Source organism: Plectrocnemia conspersa, unplaced genomic scaffold, assembly GCF_051122295.1.
Source record: "Plectrocnemia conspersa isolate PC_06_02 unplaced genomic scaffold, ASM5112229v1 ptg000003l, whole genome shotgun sequence".
In the NCBI taxonomy this organism is placed as follows: Eukaryota; Metazoa; Arthropoda; class Insecta; order Trichoptera; family Polycentropodidae; genus Plectrocnemia; species Plectrocnemia conspersa.
Genome location: NW_028277167.1, coordinates 4,970,848 through 4,987,239, shown reverse-complemented (window position 1 = coordinate 4,987,239; position 16,392 = coordinate 4,970,848). Strand labels below are relative to the sequence as shown.

At 31.8% G+C, this 16,392-nt stretch overlaps 3 protein-coding genes across 3 annotated transcripts; 2 read left to right on the top strand and 1 right to left on the bottom strand.

Moving 5' to 3' along the window:
• The first annotated feature begins 514 nt into the window (after window positions 1-514).
• Window positions 515-3,247, top strand: LOC148236414 (SAC3 domain-containing protein 1). Its single transcript, XM_088182440.1, has 7 exons — window positions 515-631; window positions 727-918; window positions 979-1,140; window positions 1,206-1,445; window positions 1,522-1,659; window positions 1,723-1,912; window positions 2,723-3,247. The coding sequence occupies exons 1-7, from the start codon at window positions 576-578 to the stop codon at window positions 2,792-2,794; spliced, it is 1,050 nt and encodes a 349-aa protein (XP_088038566.1). The 5' UTR covers window positions 515-575; the 3' UTR covers window positions 2,795-3,247.
• On the bottom strand, window positions 2,815-13,312 carry Marf (Mitochondrial assembly regulatory factor). The gene is made up of 12 exons (XM_088182437.1): window positions 13,226-13,312; window positions 11,089-11,384; window positions 10,898-11,021; window positions 10,675-10,837; window positions 8,874-9,104; window positions 8,692-8,799; window positions 7,386-7,539; window positions 6,789-7,316; window positions 6,484-6,716; window positions 6,236-6,412; window positions 5,972-6,168; window positions 2,815-4,192 (listed from the first exon to the last, which is right to left on the bottom strand). The coding sequence occupies exons 2-12, from the start codon at window positions 11,288-11,290 to the stop codon at window positions 3,988-3,990; spliced, it is 2,322 nt and encodes a 773-aa protein (XP_088038563.1). The 5' UTR covers window positions 11,291-11,384; window positions 13,226-13,312; the 3' UTR covers window positions 2,815-3,987.
• Window positions 13,313-15,652: 2,340 nt separating this feature from the next.
• On the top strand, window positions 15,653-16,266 carry Coa8 (Cytochrome c oxidase assembly factor 8). Its single transcript, XM_088182302.1, has 2 exons — window positions 15,653-15,903; window positions 15,964-16,266. The coding sequence occupies exons 1-2, from the start codon at window positions 15,691-15,693 to the stop codon at window positions 16,174-16,176; spliced, it is 426 nt and encodes a 141-aa protein (XP_088038428.1). The 5' UTR covers window positions 15,653-15,690; the 3' UTR covers window positions 16,177-16,266.
• The last annotated feature ends 126 nt before the right edge of the window (window positions 16,267-16,392 follow it).

Genomic DNA, 16,392 nt, shown 5'->3' with positions numbered 1-16,392 from the left:
ATAGTACAAACAAGCAAAATGTATATGATGTGCATGTGTTACTAACATTAAGCTTTACAACCTTATACAGTACTACTAACATTCCTTTTCTTTCTTCATGTTTATTGTAATTTTATTTATTGTCATGTTTATTGTAATTCTGTGTTAGTATTATTTCAAACATCGCGTCCTCACAGAGTTTGTAATGTGAGGACAAACACTTGTAAGGCCCGCTGATGTGCCCGTCATTATGAAACTAATGTTTCATGGTGGGGGGTATGTTGACGCCCGTTTCGCCGTTTGTACGCGTTCGCGAACGCCGTCATACGGCGTTCGGGAAAGCACCCAATTTTGACGTTAGTCGGCTCCGATCGTCGTTACAAAGCGGTCGGACCACGCCGAGCTCAATAAAACTTTTACACCAGCACACGTGTTTTTGGATTGACCTAAGAACTGACCAGCACGCGTATCCCTACACGCAACAATTATGCTTATAAATAACAATAATTTTATAAAGCGCTCTCACCTATTAAAAAATATATACTGGCAACACTTTTGCTACTGTCAAAGTGATATTTCAAAAGTTCATACGTGTGATGTCACAAACTTTAGGAAAATGTATGACTATGTGTCCTTCGTCCGAAATTGCAATGTAATTTTTAATATGGATGTATTCTGCAAAATACTGTTCCAACTAATATTATATAAAAAATATATTCTTCCTACAAAATTTCAATTATATTTCAGGCGCGAAAGAGAAAGGTTGCTCCATCCGTTAGAAGCCGTCAAAGGCACAGAAAAGCAAAAATATCGAAAAGCTGATATCAACAGAGTGATCAAAAGCTATACACGTTCAGCTGCCGGTATTGATTTAACGAATCCGGAACAACTACGACCACCTCAAGTTCTTTACAAAACTGTAAAATATATACTTGCAGAGTGAGTTCAATAAATTAATAATAATATATGTTTATTATATTAACATTCTATATTTTCTAGTGTTTTGCCTGATGAGCGATTCACTTTTAACTGCATAGATGACTTTATTACGAACAGATTTAGATCCATCAGCCAAGATATAATCGTACAACAAATAGAGCCATCTGAATGTATAAAAATATATGAGCCGATTGTTAAATATCATATTTATTCTTCATATATGTCGGTATTTTATTAAATTAATTAATATGTCATATTTAAATTTACTTAATATTATTTTTATTTAGGTTATGTGAAGAAAATGTAGCCAATTACGATCCAGTACTGAATAAAAAATATTTAATGGAGCATCTGAATCGTTTGATAGTTTGCTACGACAGTGTTTTAATAGACATGGAAAATCTATCGATAAATGAATCGTTTCCAAACACAAGTAATAGATCATTGATTGAAGCAATCTATATTTTAGTTAATCTTGGTAAAAACGAACCCTTACTTAGATATTTCACTATACCAGTCAAGTTTAAGTAATCATTGTATTTCGTATTAGTTTATATGTATATTTATATTAATTTGTAATAAAATATTTTCGATTTTTTTTAGAAATTCGGTTTCAAGTACGGCTTTTAAAATTGCTATATATCATATGACTGGAAATTATTTTAAAGTCATTCAGCTGATCTCAAAATTACCAGAGCTGGCTCTATGTGCTGTAGCACCTCAATTGCCAATGATCAGAAGGTATGTAATTTTATGTTAGTGGAGCATATAAATTATTTACTCCCATGAACTGATCTTTTTTAGAAATGCTTTACGCATCATGAGTGTAGCTTATAACAGCAAAAATCTAACATATCCCACATCTACCATTAAAGACTTACTACTGTACAATAAAGACTCCGATGTCATCGAAGACTGCAAATACTATGGATTAAAAACATTAAATGAAGAAGTATTATTCCAGAAAGAACTATTTAAAAATGATTATCTTGTGGTAATTATATTAAAAAACATATATCGCAATTTGGCTACAATAAAATCTCAACTAAAAAAGAATTCAGTATTGATATAAACTAGAAAATTGCTAATTTTTAATTGTGTCATTTTAGCCAACACGCAATACTACCAGTCAAAAGTTTAAAACCAAAACCTGCAACGATGTTCATAGTCACGAATCCACAATTATTTATTTTAAGTATTAAAAATTTGCTACACATTTAAAGAATAGACTATTTTCTGTATTTGCCATAATAATATTACGGTATATGATTTTTTACACTGTAGAATAAGAAAGAGCGTGAGAAAGAAATTCTGTGTAAAATCTACACAGAAGGTCGTTAAGGGACAAGCGTGATTAATTTGGTTAAATATGCAATGGCGAGGGTTTAACAACTCAATTTTTTTTCTATGCATTCAAAACTATATAAATTAATCTGGAAAATGTTTACTCCTTTTTTTTATTTAGTATCGTCTTACTGAACTGTTTACACGCGTTTTGCAGGCGTTTAAAATAAAAATCTCACTACAAAGGGATGGAAAAATAATTTGACAGCAGAAAAAATTGTCGCTCTTCACTAAGACAACTCAGCGATATATTGCCAAAAAATGAATATTTGTAATTTCAAGTTTGTTGATAAATATGTATTTGATCTTTCATAGAATGTCGTTTTTTATAATTTATATTAAGAATATCGACAAAAAATAGTTTGGTCTTAAACTTTTGACAAGTAGTGTATATTGTATATATCATACATTTATGTGTAACTTTAATTTTAAAATGATTTTATTTCTAATTATTTTTCAGAAATCGCCCAAAAGGATTGATATTTTAGAAAGGAAATTGAAACAAGGAGTTTTAACCGACTTACTTTTATAAAACAATCAAAGATGAAACGCTTCAGTGAACAGTTTATTTTCTCATATAAGGACATTACAAAATGATACAAACAAATAACAAATTCAACAATCGTCATAGTAACAAATAAAACTACCTATGGTTATCGTCACTAAAGTACCGCAAGAACTGTAATTAGTTAAAGCAAATGTGGTAAATATACAATACCACTCGATAATAAAAATGTTACATTTTGCATTGACTAGTTCATGCATACGTATATGCAAATTATACTATAAAATACATAAAATATACATCTTGCTAATTCATTCCCATAATGCCGACGAAAAATTTTGGACCCCTACGTTAATAAAATAAATAAAATAACATCACGTTCCATAATTTAGTTTATATTGATTAACTAAAATTTAAGATCATTTCATGTGAAATTAATTACATATATCTGAATCACTGAAATACAATCCTTTATTTATATACAACTGTTATTTAATAAAAAATAATACCCACATTTTAATTTCACATCCGACTAAGAATCTACCAATTTTCAAGCTTCATTAATGTTTTATAATTTTGCTATTTATTTTTATATCTGAAATTAAAATATAAAGGAAGCTCTTCTATCTATGCATTCGCAATAAAAAATGTTTACTACATACTTAGTTGTTAACTTGTAACAAATAATATTAAAAGAATGACATGCAATAATATAAGTAAATATATTTGTCTCTTAGAACTTAATCATAGAATGAAAAGATAAAACATGCAAAAATAAAATTAATTTATCTTGAAAAGTATTCATAAAAAATAAATTTAAAAAGAACTTGAAAGTTTTATCTTTATGTTATTTAATTACATTGTATACAAGTCGTGATGAGTTTGTATTTTATTGTAATATATAAAACAAAAAAGCACCATTCTATATGTTGAGAAATTATAAGTCTATAATTTAATTTATAAAATTTGATAGTTAAGAAGAAATTATTCGACACACTCACAGCATAACAATTTATATTTAAAACATAAATTTAACCCACGCGTCTATATAAACAGTTCTTGGTTAAATTTTTCTAACAATCACACCAGCGTCGCTTCAACATCACAAATATCCCCAACTAGCAATATCAACAACATTATTTTCACATTGATTATACAAATTTAAACTTTTGTACAGTAACTCTCACTACATACAAAGTATGTATTCGAAATAAAATGATTTAATGAGTTGTTTTAAGAAAGGCCTCGTCGAAATTATCGAATTCGTTATTCAAATAGTTAACTCTGTTGATCAACTTCCTGGCGGAAGTTGCAGTCGTTTCCAGCATATGTATATCGCTGTCTAATGCGTGCAGTTTAATGTCCATCTCTGTGCTGGACTCATCCACTAAATGGCACAACTGGGCGAAAGTCGACGATAATTCTCTGTGAAGCAATAGAATAAATATAATTCAAAGTAAAGATAAAACAGCCACCTCGTATGTAAGGTTAATTCATTGAATATAAACTACATTACTTCGTATATATAAGCTCATTAATTATTTAGTTGGATATGAGGTAAATTAAATAATATGCATTGCAAAGCCCGGGAAGAACACTTAGTTTCTTCATCGAACTAGATGTAAGCGCACACAATACACTCTTGGGCCTAACGCCTGGGCTTCGCCCTTAGCTGGTTGGGCCCACACAAAAGACGCTACATTCACAGAGAGTCACTACGACTTGCAGAAAATTAATGATATCAGAGTGCAGTTCACTGATCGCAGCCTTAGATGTTGCTTCGCTGAGGATCTGCATTTCCGGATATTATGTCCTCATAAACCATATCCCCAGTGGCTATATAACCATTATGTCATATATATAAGGTGGGAAACTGAAACGGGCGTTGAATAAGAATTATATTTTTCACATTATTTATTATATTCATTCGAAATAACTTCCATTGGCATCTACAACTTTCTGCCACGATTAGGCAAGTCATATATGCCTTTTTTTTAAATCTTCATTTTTAGAGTTAATAAACCATTCAGTCTTTTATAATATCATTTTGGTTATTGTATATTTTTTTTCTTTTAAACATAATTCATAATTACGAAAAAGGTAATAATCGGTCGGTGAAATATCTGGTGAATATGGAAGATGTGCTAAAATTTCATATTGTAGAGAAGTTAATTCAACAGTGATTGAAGCTGTATGTGGTCGTGCGTTATCATGCAGTAATATTGCGCCGTTCCGATTGAGCAATGCTGGTTGTGTTTTCTTAAGTTTCTCATGCATTACATCAATATCACGGCAATAGGACTCCGCTGTTATGGTTACGCCTGGTTGTAGGAAGGAATAATGGATCACTCTTTTGGCATTCCAGCATATGGTAACCATAATCTTTTTTTGATGAAATTTCGGCTTAGGGTGTGTCCTGTGGGTGTATTCTTATCTACCCATTTGCTAGATCGTTTTCGATTATCATACAAAATCCACTTTTCATCACAAGTGATGATTTGGTATAAAAACGGCAATCGTGTATTGCGAAGCAGATGTTTTAACGCAGCCGTATGGCCAGTTCCTAGTTCACAAATAGTTGTGTGTGGATCGGATTCCACAGTCGTCCTTAATTCATCGTTATCAATATGGGCCAGTGGTCTTCCTCGAGGCTCATTACGATAACGATTGCCAGAACGAAATTTTCGGAACCAATATCGAGCATTTTTTTCATTAGTGGATCCTTCTCCGAATGCATGATTAATGTTTCTTGAAGCTTGAGCTGCACTATGATTCAATTTGAACTCGTACAAGTAAAGTAGATGTAAATCGCGTTTTGTTTCCATCCGGTTTCATAGAAAAATAAAATAAAAATGGGATACAAACACGAAAAAATTTTACGAAATGAGTAAGAATACCTTTTAAATTTATAAACAAAAATATCGAACACACGTTACAATAAACCTCTCTCAGTCGCAGCTGAACACGAACTAAACAAAAACGCCCGTTTCATAGTTTCCTATTACTTATTAATCAATAAGACATTATTACATATCTTTTAATAAATCCATATAAGATACCGAAACCACCACTTATAGAATCACTCAGGTTTGCAGCAGTGTCAGAAGATTAAAAGTATCATAAATAAATATAGCTAATAGATGAGATAAAAAGTAAAAAAAAACTATCCAGAAATCGCCTTTTTTAAAATGAAAATATTCTTACTGTTGAACTTGATGACTGCAGTTGGCCGAAGTCAGGTCCACAATCAGCCTAAGCTTACGAGTCGCATGTTGTACGTATTGTCTTTTGAAGACTCGCTCCTTGGCTTTGTTGGTCCATGTTAACCGTTCATAAGCATAAAGACCGCCATAGAGCGCACCAGCTACAGCGATCACTCGCCATCCGACAGTTTTTAACATCTAAAAATATATCACATTAGACAATCTAATACATTTAGCAATAACACTATTTAAACGAATAACTTACAAAACCAGCTAAAAGCATTCCACCGACAGTGCCTTGCGAGGTGAACGTAGCCAACGCCATTTTAGAGACTACGCTCCATTGTTCGGCAGAAAGAGGACCGATTTGATTTGAAGCATTTCCACCATACTGAAGTGACATATTATTATAAGACTCTCCTGACGATATTGGTCGTGGAATCTTAAAAGTTATATTCGATTAGGTCTCTCCTGACGACTCTTATAAATATACATATATTATACAATACATACCATTTGATTGGCCGTATTACTTCTAATACAGAGCCTATGAGAGTTCTTTCCTTGGAATCGTTGCAGCATCGCTGTAAATCCCCAACTAAATTTGAACTGGAGATCTTCCTGAAAATCGGCGCACAGGTTCTCGCAATTCAAACGATAAAACACTTGGAAAGGCTCCCTGCGACTTACAAAACCTGATTCAGCAGTAGTTTTCTTTTCTTCTGGTAAAAGACTGCATAATTTTTCTAAAATAAAATTATACACATAAACGCTCGATATTTACATAGAGAAATAAACCATTTTGATTAATTTAATACCTGTCATTTCATTCTGAGCAGATTCAATATTCAAAGCCAACGCGGTCGACAGGCGAGATTTTAAATTTGACCCCAAGCCATTTTCAACGTGAGCGTGCAACTCCTTTTTATAAAGATTTATGACTAGCTGATCCGAATGGAACGAAACGTTGAAGTCTTCAACCAAGGTGGCGAGTCTTCTTATCTCTTCGTTCAACGCTTTAGAGACCTTTTGTTCTACGTCTTCGACCATAAATTTGATCTTTAATTTCATCTCCTTAGTAATATTCAACAGCTCTCTCTCAGTGCGATTTACTTCTTCGTGCAGCTTTTCTTTCTCGGACAATTTCTCGGCACGCATGGCAGTCGATTTGGTTTGGACGCAATCTAAAGCCGACTTCAAATCCAAAATGATCGACCTGCCTCTTTGAGAGTGCTGTTGGAACTTTGTCCGCACGGCAGACTGGCTAATGCACTCTTGGAATTTACGTTCGAAATCTTGGAATTCAAAGTATCGCGTTTGGAAACCATCGGCAAATACACCCATAGCTAAAAAAAAAGATTTCCATCAATATTTGAATTTGCGACAATAAAATAAATATGTATGCAAATACTTACGACTAGTTATTTTTTGGTCTCTTTCTCGAAGTCTCGTCAACAAAGCTTCTTTAGCAGAAATGAAAAATATTCGCTCGTCGGCTTCTTTAGGAGTGCAAACTTTCAATTCTTTCACTAAGAAGTCTGCACATCGTGAAGTGTGTTGACTTCGGACCTATAAATAAGCGAAAATTTAAAGCAGCTATACTGAGAGGAATTTAAGCGATATTAAAAATTGAAGTAAAAATCACATTAGCAGTTAAAATAATGACACTTATTGACTTAATCCTTTGCAATCAACAATTAATATATACACGCCGTTATGTATTCTTAAAATATATTCATTCATTAGAATTAATAGATATTTAACAGCCACTCGTTTACAGCAAAGAATCATTCAGCTAATTTAATTTATTTATTTTACAAAATCAAAATCACATTTATATATAACAATAAATAGATTTTGCCAAGTTTATTCTTATTATTTTATTTATACGATCTCTTACTTTATATTCCAATATTTTTCCATATATTAATTGATGGACTTAAATTAAATACAAAAACGCCTCTCTTCATAATACTGATGTTAGTAAATCAACAATATTCTCAGACTTTTTGAGATTTTTTCATGGATTTTACATTTTATCTATTATTTTTCTAATCTTGAAAAATGCGATTTTGCATATAAGAAAGACCTTCAATTGCAAAATGGCAATATCTTGTTCAACAACACTTGAACCATAATACATTATTTTACTGCATTCTAACATTAATAATAATATAAACAGTACATTACACAATTTCAGTTTCATTATCGACATCAAATATTCAGCTGTAATAAGTGCATGTGCAAATAGTTGCGAATGCATGCAATTTCTACTACGACTAAAAAGTTTTTATTTCAAAACTTTCGAATTTAAATTAATATTATTTTTTCATAATGTAAAGTTTTCACAAGCCAGCAGTGTATTATTTATTTTGCAAATAAGTTTCAAATTGACTTCAATCATAAACACAGAAAGCCATGTATGTCATATAAACATCTCACAAAGGGGTAATAATGATTAGTGAAAATGAAATATTGAAGCACAGTTACTAAAATAAGTTTCATTATCGAGAAGCAGCATTGCATATTAGTATTGAATTGATTTCAATTCATAACCATAAACCACTGACCTGCTGTTGTTCATCGACAAGCTTACGATTGAAAAATGGTAAACGAAATATTAGTTCTGTGTAAATCGAACTAAACCATACAGCGAATCAAATCAAAGTACGAACTAATATTACCCCCGTCATTTTATATAAACGCATATTTAAAAATTACCTGATCTAGAAACTCCGGCTCGGAGGCTGACGCGTCCCATCTGTTGTTAAGGATGAATATGTTCGGTTTGGATAACTTCGAAGAAACTTTATGGAAAAAGTTTTTTTCCTACAGCAAAATTAACAATGAAAAGTTGTAATGCAATAAAACAAATATTTATTTGATATGATAGAAAAACTTACAGTAACCATCAGAGTTGATTCCGCATTAGCCACTAACACAAAGACATCGGCGTCCAAGCAATGGTTATCGATCCATTCGTCCAAATTAGGCGTCACGTCTACACCCGGCGAGTCCACGAATACGACGTCGTCTCTAAGTAATCCGCATTTTTCTCTAGGCCAAAAAATGTGAACTAATTCACATTCTTGAAGACGTGAATCACATAATGCGTGCGCTAGCTGTCCCACAGACTGAAAACAAATACAATAAGATGATCTAGAAAGAAGACTTTTGAGTTTATATTTTTCACACAATTGAGAATTATAACAAAAACAACATTCTTACATTTCCCTTTATAGGATCGAAGCCAAAATACTCTATATAGACCAGTGGCGTGTCGTCTATAGATGCGGTAGATTCAAAACGTCAACAGCATGTACGGTTGATGGCGAGCGACTCAGCCGTTACACGTGATCGTGTTTATAGTCGATTAACCGTGAATGCTGTTGACGTTTTGAATCTACCGCATATAAGGACGGCACGCCACTGATATAGACTGTATTTAGATATAACAGAATCTAAATTGAAACATTGCAGTAATTGAATTCCTTAAAACCTTAAAAATTCATACAAGAACGCTTGCTTCTATTTAGTTAAAAATATCCTTGAGCCCTTGATCATATTCATCTGCTAGTGAGATTGCGAAATAAAATTTACCATGAGAAAAGCACACATCTCTCAAGTTAATTCCTGCCATATTGGGTGATTATCCTCATGATTTATTTGTGATGGCGAAGGCAAGGTAAATTGATTCTCAAAAACAATATCTCTATCTCAATGTGCTTAATTAATGCCTTCTATCGCACAGTTTTGGTGAATCCATATTCCTTATACATAGTATAACAGAGCTACCAAACATGGACTGAAGTTTGTGAAACATTAAGCACATTGTTTAAGACGATGCAGAGATACCAATCGATTTTCCTAAAATTATTTTTTCACTATTTATTACGAGATTAATTAAATTTGTTCGTTCATCTTCACACTTGTCGGTGTAGCTACTATGACCGAAGTTCGTAGAATTCGTTTGTCGCAATATAGCAGTAATCGCAGTAAGTAAATTTTATTTAATTCAATTTTTTTTAATTATTATAATAAGATTAATTAATTAATTAATTAATTTAAATTACTAATTTCACAAACATTTTATTAAAATGCAATATATCGACCGAGATATGATTTGTAAAATAAAATATCTAAAATGCAAAATGTTGTAAATTATTGTTACTTCTTTCAGAATAAAAATCGTACGATTTAATAATATAGCTCCTTTATTTGAAAAAATATTATAAAACAGTTTTCGGAGCTGAAAAATTCAGTTACAACTTATAAATTCAATTTTCGAGAGAAAAATTCAGGGTATATTTGTAAATATGTGTATTGCCCTAATATTATTTTTCACAATTCCAGCCACTGATTTGACAGCAAAAATATCTTTCAGTAGATTAGGGAATTTGCTGAAAATGTGGCAAAGGAATTCAATGACGCGCGAACGGCTTAGCGCGCGAACTTATCGATCTTGTGCCTTGAAAATGATATAGCCAAGAAAATAGATTTATTATATTTATACATGCGGTATATTTCGTGTGCTACTAAATATACCGTGGCATGAAAAGAGTTAAATGTTCGTAACTAGTCAATTTACATGATATTATACATCAAATTTGAATTTAAGAGTTACTAGTGAAATTTTCTGTCCTCACTTTCCCAAATCGAGTCATAACTTTCTCAACATTACAAAATTTTAAGGAATTTACTAACCTGTACATTATGTCTATCGGCTGAAGTTTCAGTCATAAGATATGCTTCGTTATTATCTGATCCTTCAACTTGCAAGAAGCAATTGGTCGTGTGTCCAATTCCACTAGGTAAAATTTTTTCATGCAACATAGCATTGATAACCGTGCTCTTCCCATTGCTCGTCCTAAAGATAAATTGAATATAAAACATACATACGAAACTTGCAATTAACAATCTAACATACCTTCCGAAGAACGCCACTTTCATGTGATCCCTACACAACACATCACGAATGGCTTTAACTTTTCCGACGTAAGAATCTACCTCTTTCGTCTTGGTTTCTTCGATCACTTCACTATTGCTGATATCTGAAATTCCCATTGAATGAATTGAACGTTTCGCAAACTCGATACTTACAAAGTTGTAAATAAGAACCTTTCAAAAATGCTGTGCCGTCTTTCATACAATCGTGAATCTCCACAAAGATGTCGTTAATCTTCTTTTTTGCCCTTACGAATATCTGCAGCGGTGAGTCGGCAACATTGGAGTTGGATCGTGTTCCGCCATTGTTGAAGAGCCCCAATCGTGGTTGATCTCCGGCGATCATCGAAGTGGCACGGTTAAGATAAGCAGCCATTGGAGCACCCCGGAAAGGAAATCAAACCTTTACAATTCGGATATCACTCGTTTAAGCTTTCGACAGAAAATGTGCAACAGCATGCGGATATAAACTGAAACAAGGAAACATAAATCTAAAGGCGTGTTTGATAAAACAAAATATATAATACATCGATACAACACAGAACAATTGATCTTTATTGATATCATTAAATAATTCTCATTTTTGATATATGATTTTAGATTTTTGACAAAGAAATTGTGGTTAATTACAAATTTATAGCATTATGTAACGTCTTTGAATGTGTACTTAAAAGAGTAATTGAACTATAAAATACAATTCATATTAATAAAAATCAATTGTCATGAAAATAAAGAAATTATAAGACAATAGCCACGTTTTTAATGAATAAAAAAGCTCAAATGTATTAAAAGTATTCACTTAATAATGCTTGCATGATTTACAGCATTATAGTGATACAATTTTCGTTTAAATATAGAGGTTAGTGCAAAGTCGAATAATGAAAAATACATACACACTGTATAAGATTTTTCACCACAAAGATAAGATAGCTCGATATTTATGTAAAATCACACACAAATTTTAAATGTTATTTAATATTTTAGTTATTGGCGATTTTATTTTGAATGTGCCACGCTCAACAAGGATAAGATAAGAACAGTTTACAAGAAAGGCGAGATAAGGGGCGACTCATCAATGGAAATTTCAACTTTTCCAAAATCTGCACATGACATAGAATAGACTTCCGATGCTATTGTAAAACACCAACGTCCACAAGGAACATCCGACACAGCAAAAGGCACTAGATATCCACCCAGCCAAGGCTAATCCTATGAACGCTAGCAGCGAAGTAACATCTCGAAGTTCATCCCGTAATACGAGTAATGACATCAGACAGCTATTGTCATGTATTTATAAATAAAATTATACTAATAAAAACTGAGCATTTTTTTATCTTTTAAAAAATGTAAGTAAACTATAAAACTAAAAAGCTTACTATTAATTCACTATCTACTATGTATTTCTGAGTATTTTGGTAAATAAATGTAATTAAAACGTGGCACTTTGCTGGAAGTGTGTTAAATAACTAAACTTTTTAGAAGAAAAAATCTAATGACATAATTGAAATCAGCATGTAATTCTACATACATATATATGTAAATTTAGTTATCTAATCCTCGTGACAAAAAGTTGCTCATATTATGTTGAAACACACCTTAAATTTGAATTAAAGTAAGTGCTATTTATTGTAATTATAATAATGAAATTTGCTAGAAATTTCAGATAAGTTTAACCCCTAATTTGATACTCTATTGTAAATGCGAATTCTGAGAATATTAGAAATAAATAATGGTGTCACATCGTATTGCAGTTTTATATTAAATTTTAAGTTATATACTATAGGACTTCTCCTATCATCTCAAGGTCAATACTCGGACAATAATGCAGAATCCTAAAGTGCAAGTATAGTAAATAATAAAAATGTGTGTTTCATTGTGTATATATTGTTTTTATCGAAATAATAATAATAAACGAGTAAAATATGATAATAAATGACCTGATCATTTCTCAGCATTATAACAACTTATTGTCGCTTTATCCGAAGCCGCATGTCAAAACATTATATTAAATTATTTAAAATCGAATTCATTTGATTTCTTTTTTCATTATAAATATATTATTCGTACAAAAAACACATCTGCAAACCACGTATGTTAAATGCAATGTACGCCGTACAGTGACCGATTATCGTTTACAACATAAATAACGTTTTGCTTTTGCGTTCATCTTTACGAGTAGTATTGGCAGACGAAACGATGCAAGTTTGAGGTTACGTCATTATATAAAAATAAAATTAACGTCGAAACTAAGCTCGCGTGTGTTGATATTAGGTTACGGACTAAGGTGTATAAATATCGAATGTCTAGATACCTGGCAACGGTCAAAAGCAAATACAACCAAACGCCGCAGCCGACATCGCCCCGAACGTCAACCAGCTGCGCATCAATGTTGTCATATAGAATAATATAAATAGAATGATATAAATAAGAAAAACTTTATGGCCAAAATTAAGAATAAGATAATTGCTTATATTTATTAGGTCAGTATTTATATGAATAGGTCGATATGCGCTATTTAGTATAAAATCGGTTTACTTAGATATATATTCACCATCTTCTTCTACAATTATTCTCCACATAGTAACCAATTTTTCATATTCAACAATAATTTTTTTAATGTCGTTTTTTATATCCGTTTTTATAAAATATTTGTACAACCTAAAACCTGTTTCAGGGATCCTAATATATGATAGTCGTTTGGAACAATGTCTGAAGAATACAATGAGTGTGAAAGTTCCAAGAGTTCCCAAGATTTTTTCTATCTTCTTCTTAGATACACGAGGGCCAGCGCTGTCTTGGTGTAAAATCACCCTCGTTTTATTTATAAGATAATACATTTTTACGATCTGAGATGATTTTAAACGAATTAGCTGAGCACACTACGTGTCTGTCGTAATTGTCTGCCTATAATTCAATAACTCATAATAAATTATCCTCTTAATATCCCACCAAATGCATAACATTTTCTTTTTAAGGTGTAATGCTGTTCTCGGGGTTGAAATTAGAGTTGATTGACATCCAATCACAGTCTTTTACGTCGCATGTTTAATATATTACGGAAGATTGTAGTATTAATATAAAATAATTAAATTATAAAATTATTGTAAAGGATTCACTTCCCATCTTTGATAGAAATTCGACTCAAAAATAAATCTTTCTGTTTTAGGATCATTAGTTATTAGCATATTTAAATTCGCTGCGTGAGGTGTTGTCCTAAGACAATTTATGAGATACCTTCATCGTGCAAACTTACATCTTTCTTAACTTTTTAAATGTCACGAACCAATGTAGGTGACACGTTGAGATTTTGTGCTACCTTATTTATCGTTAATCTCGGACCTTCTTTGATGGCAGCCCTAATTTCCTCACGAACAACCCCTGAGGACTACCCGCCTTTACGTAGATATCTAATGTCAAAATTTCCGGAACAAATTTTTTAGAACGACATTTAACACTTTCTGAATTTAATGGCATTACTCTTGTCGCATTATGACCGAGTTGAAACTCGTAAATCATAATATAGTTTGGCTATGGGAAAAGACAGGTGGCAATTAGACAAAGATTGAGCAGCTGCAGTAGTATTTTTATTAAAAAGTAAGTTTACATGGTGTTTACAAGTGAACAGTGTTTACAAGGGGCGCAGGCCCGCACCAGCGTGCGAGCCCGCTAGAGTTGCTACGAGAAGGTTGTCTGTTACGTCAGTACTACCAGAGTACCGCCAAGTTTTGGCCATAATAAACCTATATAAATACATATATAAATAGGCTTCCTACAATAGCTTAAATTAGATTATTTTATCTCCACCGTCATTATTGATTTAGGGTTAAAAATAATGAATCAGAAAATATCCCCTAACTTAATTGCCTAATTTATACTATTGCTATTTACAAGCACTAAAAGAATATGAAAATTATCATTAATTTATAAAAAGGTACACATTTTTGAAAACGCATAAAAAATAAAACGCAATACTTATGTGGCAATCTGATATATAATAAATGATCAATATATAAAATAAATTACCAGTATATATATATATTGAATTGTCAGTATTCTTATTTAATGGTGGATATATTAAGTATTTGATTAATTTTATTTTGCCAGATGATCAGTATAAAATTCTTGCCATCGTTGGAATGATATTGGACTAATTTAATTCGATTATAAATTTTTATTGTTGGTAATTTTGTTTAAAAGTTTTAATGAAATTTTTGAATATATATTCCATTTCGATAATTATTTCTGCACACAAAATCATGCAAGTACGATGTGAAAAGTCCGCGGCTGCCTCTTCAACTTTCTCTTTCATTTATAAATGATGTATAATACAATTAATAATATACGAATCTATATTATTTAGAAGAATTAATATAAAATATTAACTATTTCATTAAGTTATTCGAAAATAATTGATAAAGTTCACGAAGTACACCGACGAAAAAAAAACTATAAAAATGAAACTATTAAAAGTTATTGTATTTTTTTTAGTTTTAAATCGTTTTATTTCACGGGGAAATCACATATAAATGAATATTTCTGATATTGTTTGTGTTCCCTTTCTTATTTAAATCACTTTTAAAAATAAAATTAACTTTTAATTGGTAATAAAATATTTCTGTTGTTATTTTTTTTTATTATTTCATATGTATAAAAAAGTGGTATGATTGTAATGAACCCATCGACGACCAATATACATATTTGGCATACCGATCCGAATGTTACTGTTTCGGACCGCTTTATTATTGCTTAAGTTGGTCAACCTGGCTGTCAAACGGCATGTTGCGACAGATCAGGCATTTAGCGACAAACGCGCCAAAACAAAAGTATGACTTAATCGGTCAACCATGTCCAAAGTCTCTTCTACGTCCAGTGAAACTTGCCATACCACCCAACGAGACGACTCTGCAATGGCGATATCGACTTCGCCGTCTCGAAGTGCATCGATGGAACGAGAAATTCTGGGCAGCGCATAACAACGCTTTCCACAGGGTATACACTAAACTATATGATACACCTAATTGCCTTTATATTTAATAATACGTGGCTTAGGAACGAAAGGAATACATCACGTCCAAGCTGAATCCCCAAAAAATAACGTTGACAACCGACGAGATGAGTGACTTTTACAAAGCCTTTCTGGACAAAAATAGAGAATCACACATTGAATACAACACTGCGTGGTACCGGAAAAACTTGGAACTTCTATACATGGCGTTCGAAGTGTCTATTGAAAAATTATATAATAAAATTATAATTAGATGATTCAATTATTAGTTAAAATATGATTCTGTGATAATCTCTAGTATACCTATTTTGTGTAAATAGCAAGCAATAAAACAATAGTGTAACATTTATGGTTTTTTTTATTTTATATAAATATATAAAAATACATTCCAACAAACGCATACAATAACAAAGCGACAATCTGATCGGCAGTTCTCCGTAAAGCTTTATTACACATGTCTGTATCGCAAATTT

Bases quoted from the DNA above. Each gene is read 5' to 3' on its own strand.
- Coa8 (XM_088182302.1), top strand. From the start codon at position 15,691: ATGTTGCGACAGATCAGGCATTTAGCGACAAACGCGCCAAAACAAAAG. The intron at 15,904-15,963 runs GTATACACTAAA...TACGTGGCTTAG, and splicing joins ATAACAACGCTTTCCACAGG to GAACGAAAGGAATACATCAC.
- Marf (XM_088182437.1), bottom strand. From the start codon at position 11,290: ATGGCTGCTTATCTTAACCGTGCCACTTCGATGATCGCCGGAGATCAA. The intron at 9,105-10,674 runs GTTAGTAAATTC...ATTTGTTTTCAG, and splicing joins CCGATAGACATAATGTACAG to TCTGTGGGACAGCTAGCGCA. The intron at 8,800-8,873 runs GTAAGTTTTTCT...ATTTTGCTGTAG, and splicing joins AATCAACTCTGATGGTTACT to GAAAAAAACTTTTTCCATAA.
- LOC148236414 (XM_088182440.1), top strand. From the start codon at position 576: ATGTCACAAACTTTAGGAAAATGTATGACTATGTGTCCTTCGTCCGAA. The intron at 1,446-1,521 runs GTAATCATTGTA...GATTTTTTTTAG, and splicing joins ACTATACCAGTCAAGTTTAA to AAATTCGGTTTCAAGTACGG. The intron at 1,913-2,722 runs GTAATTATATTA...ATTATTTTTCAG, and splicing joins TTAAAAATGATTATCTTGTG to AAATCGCCCAAAAGGATTGA.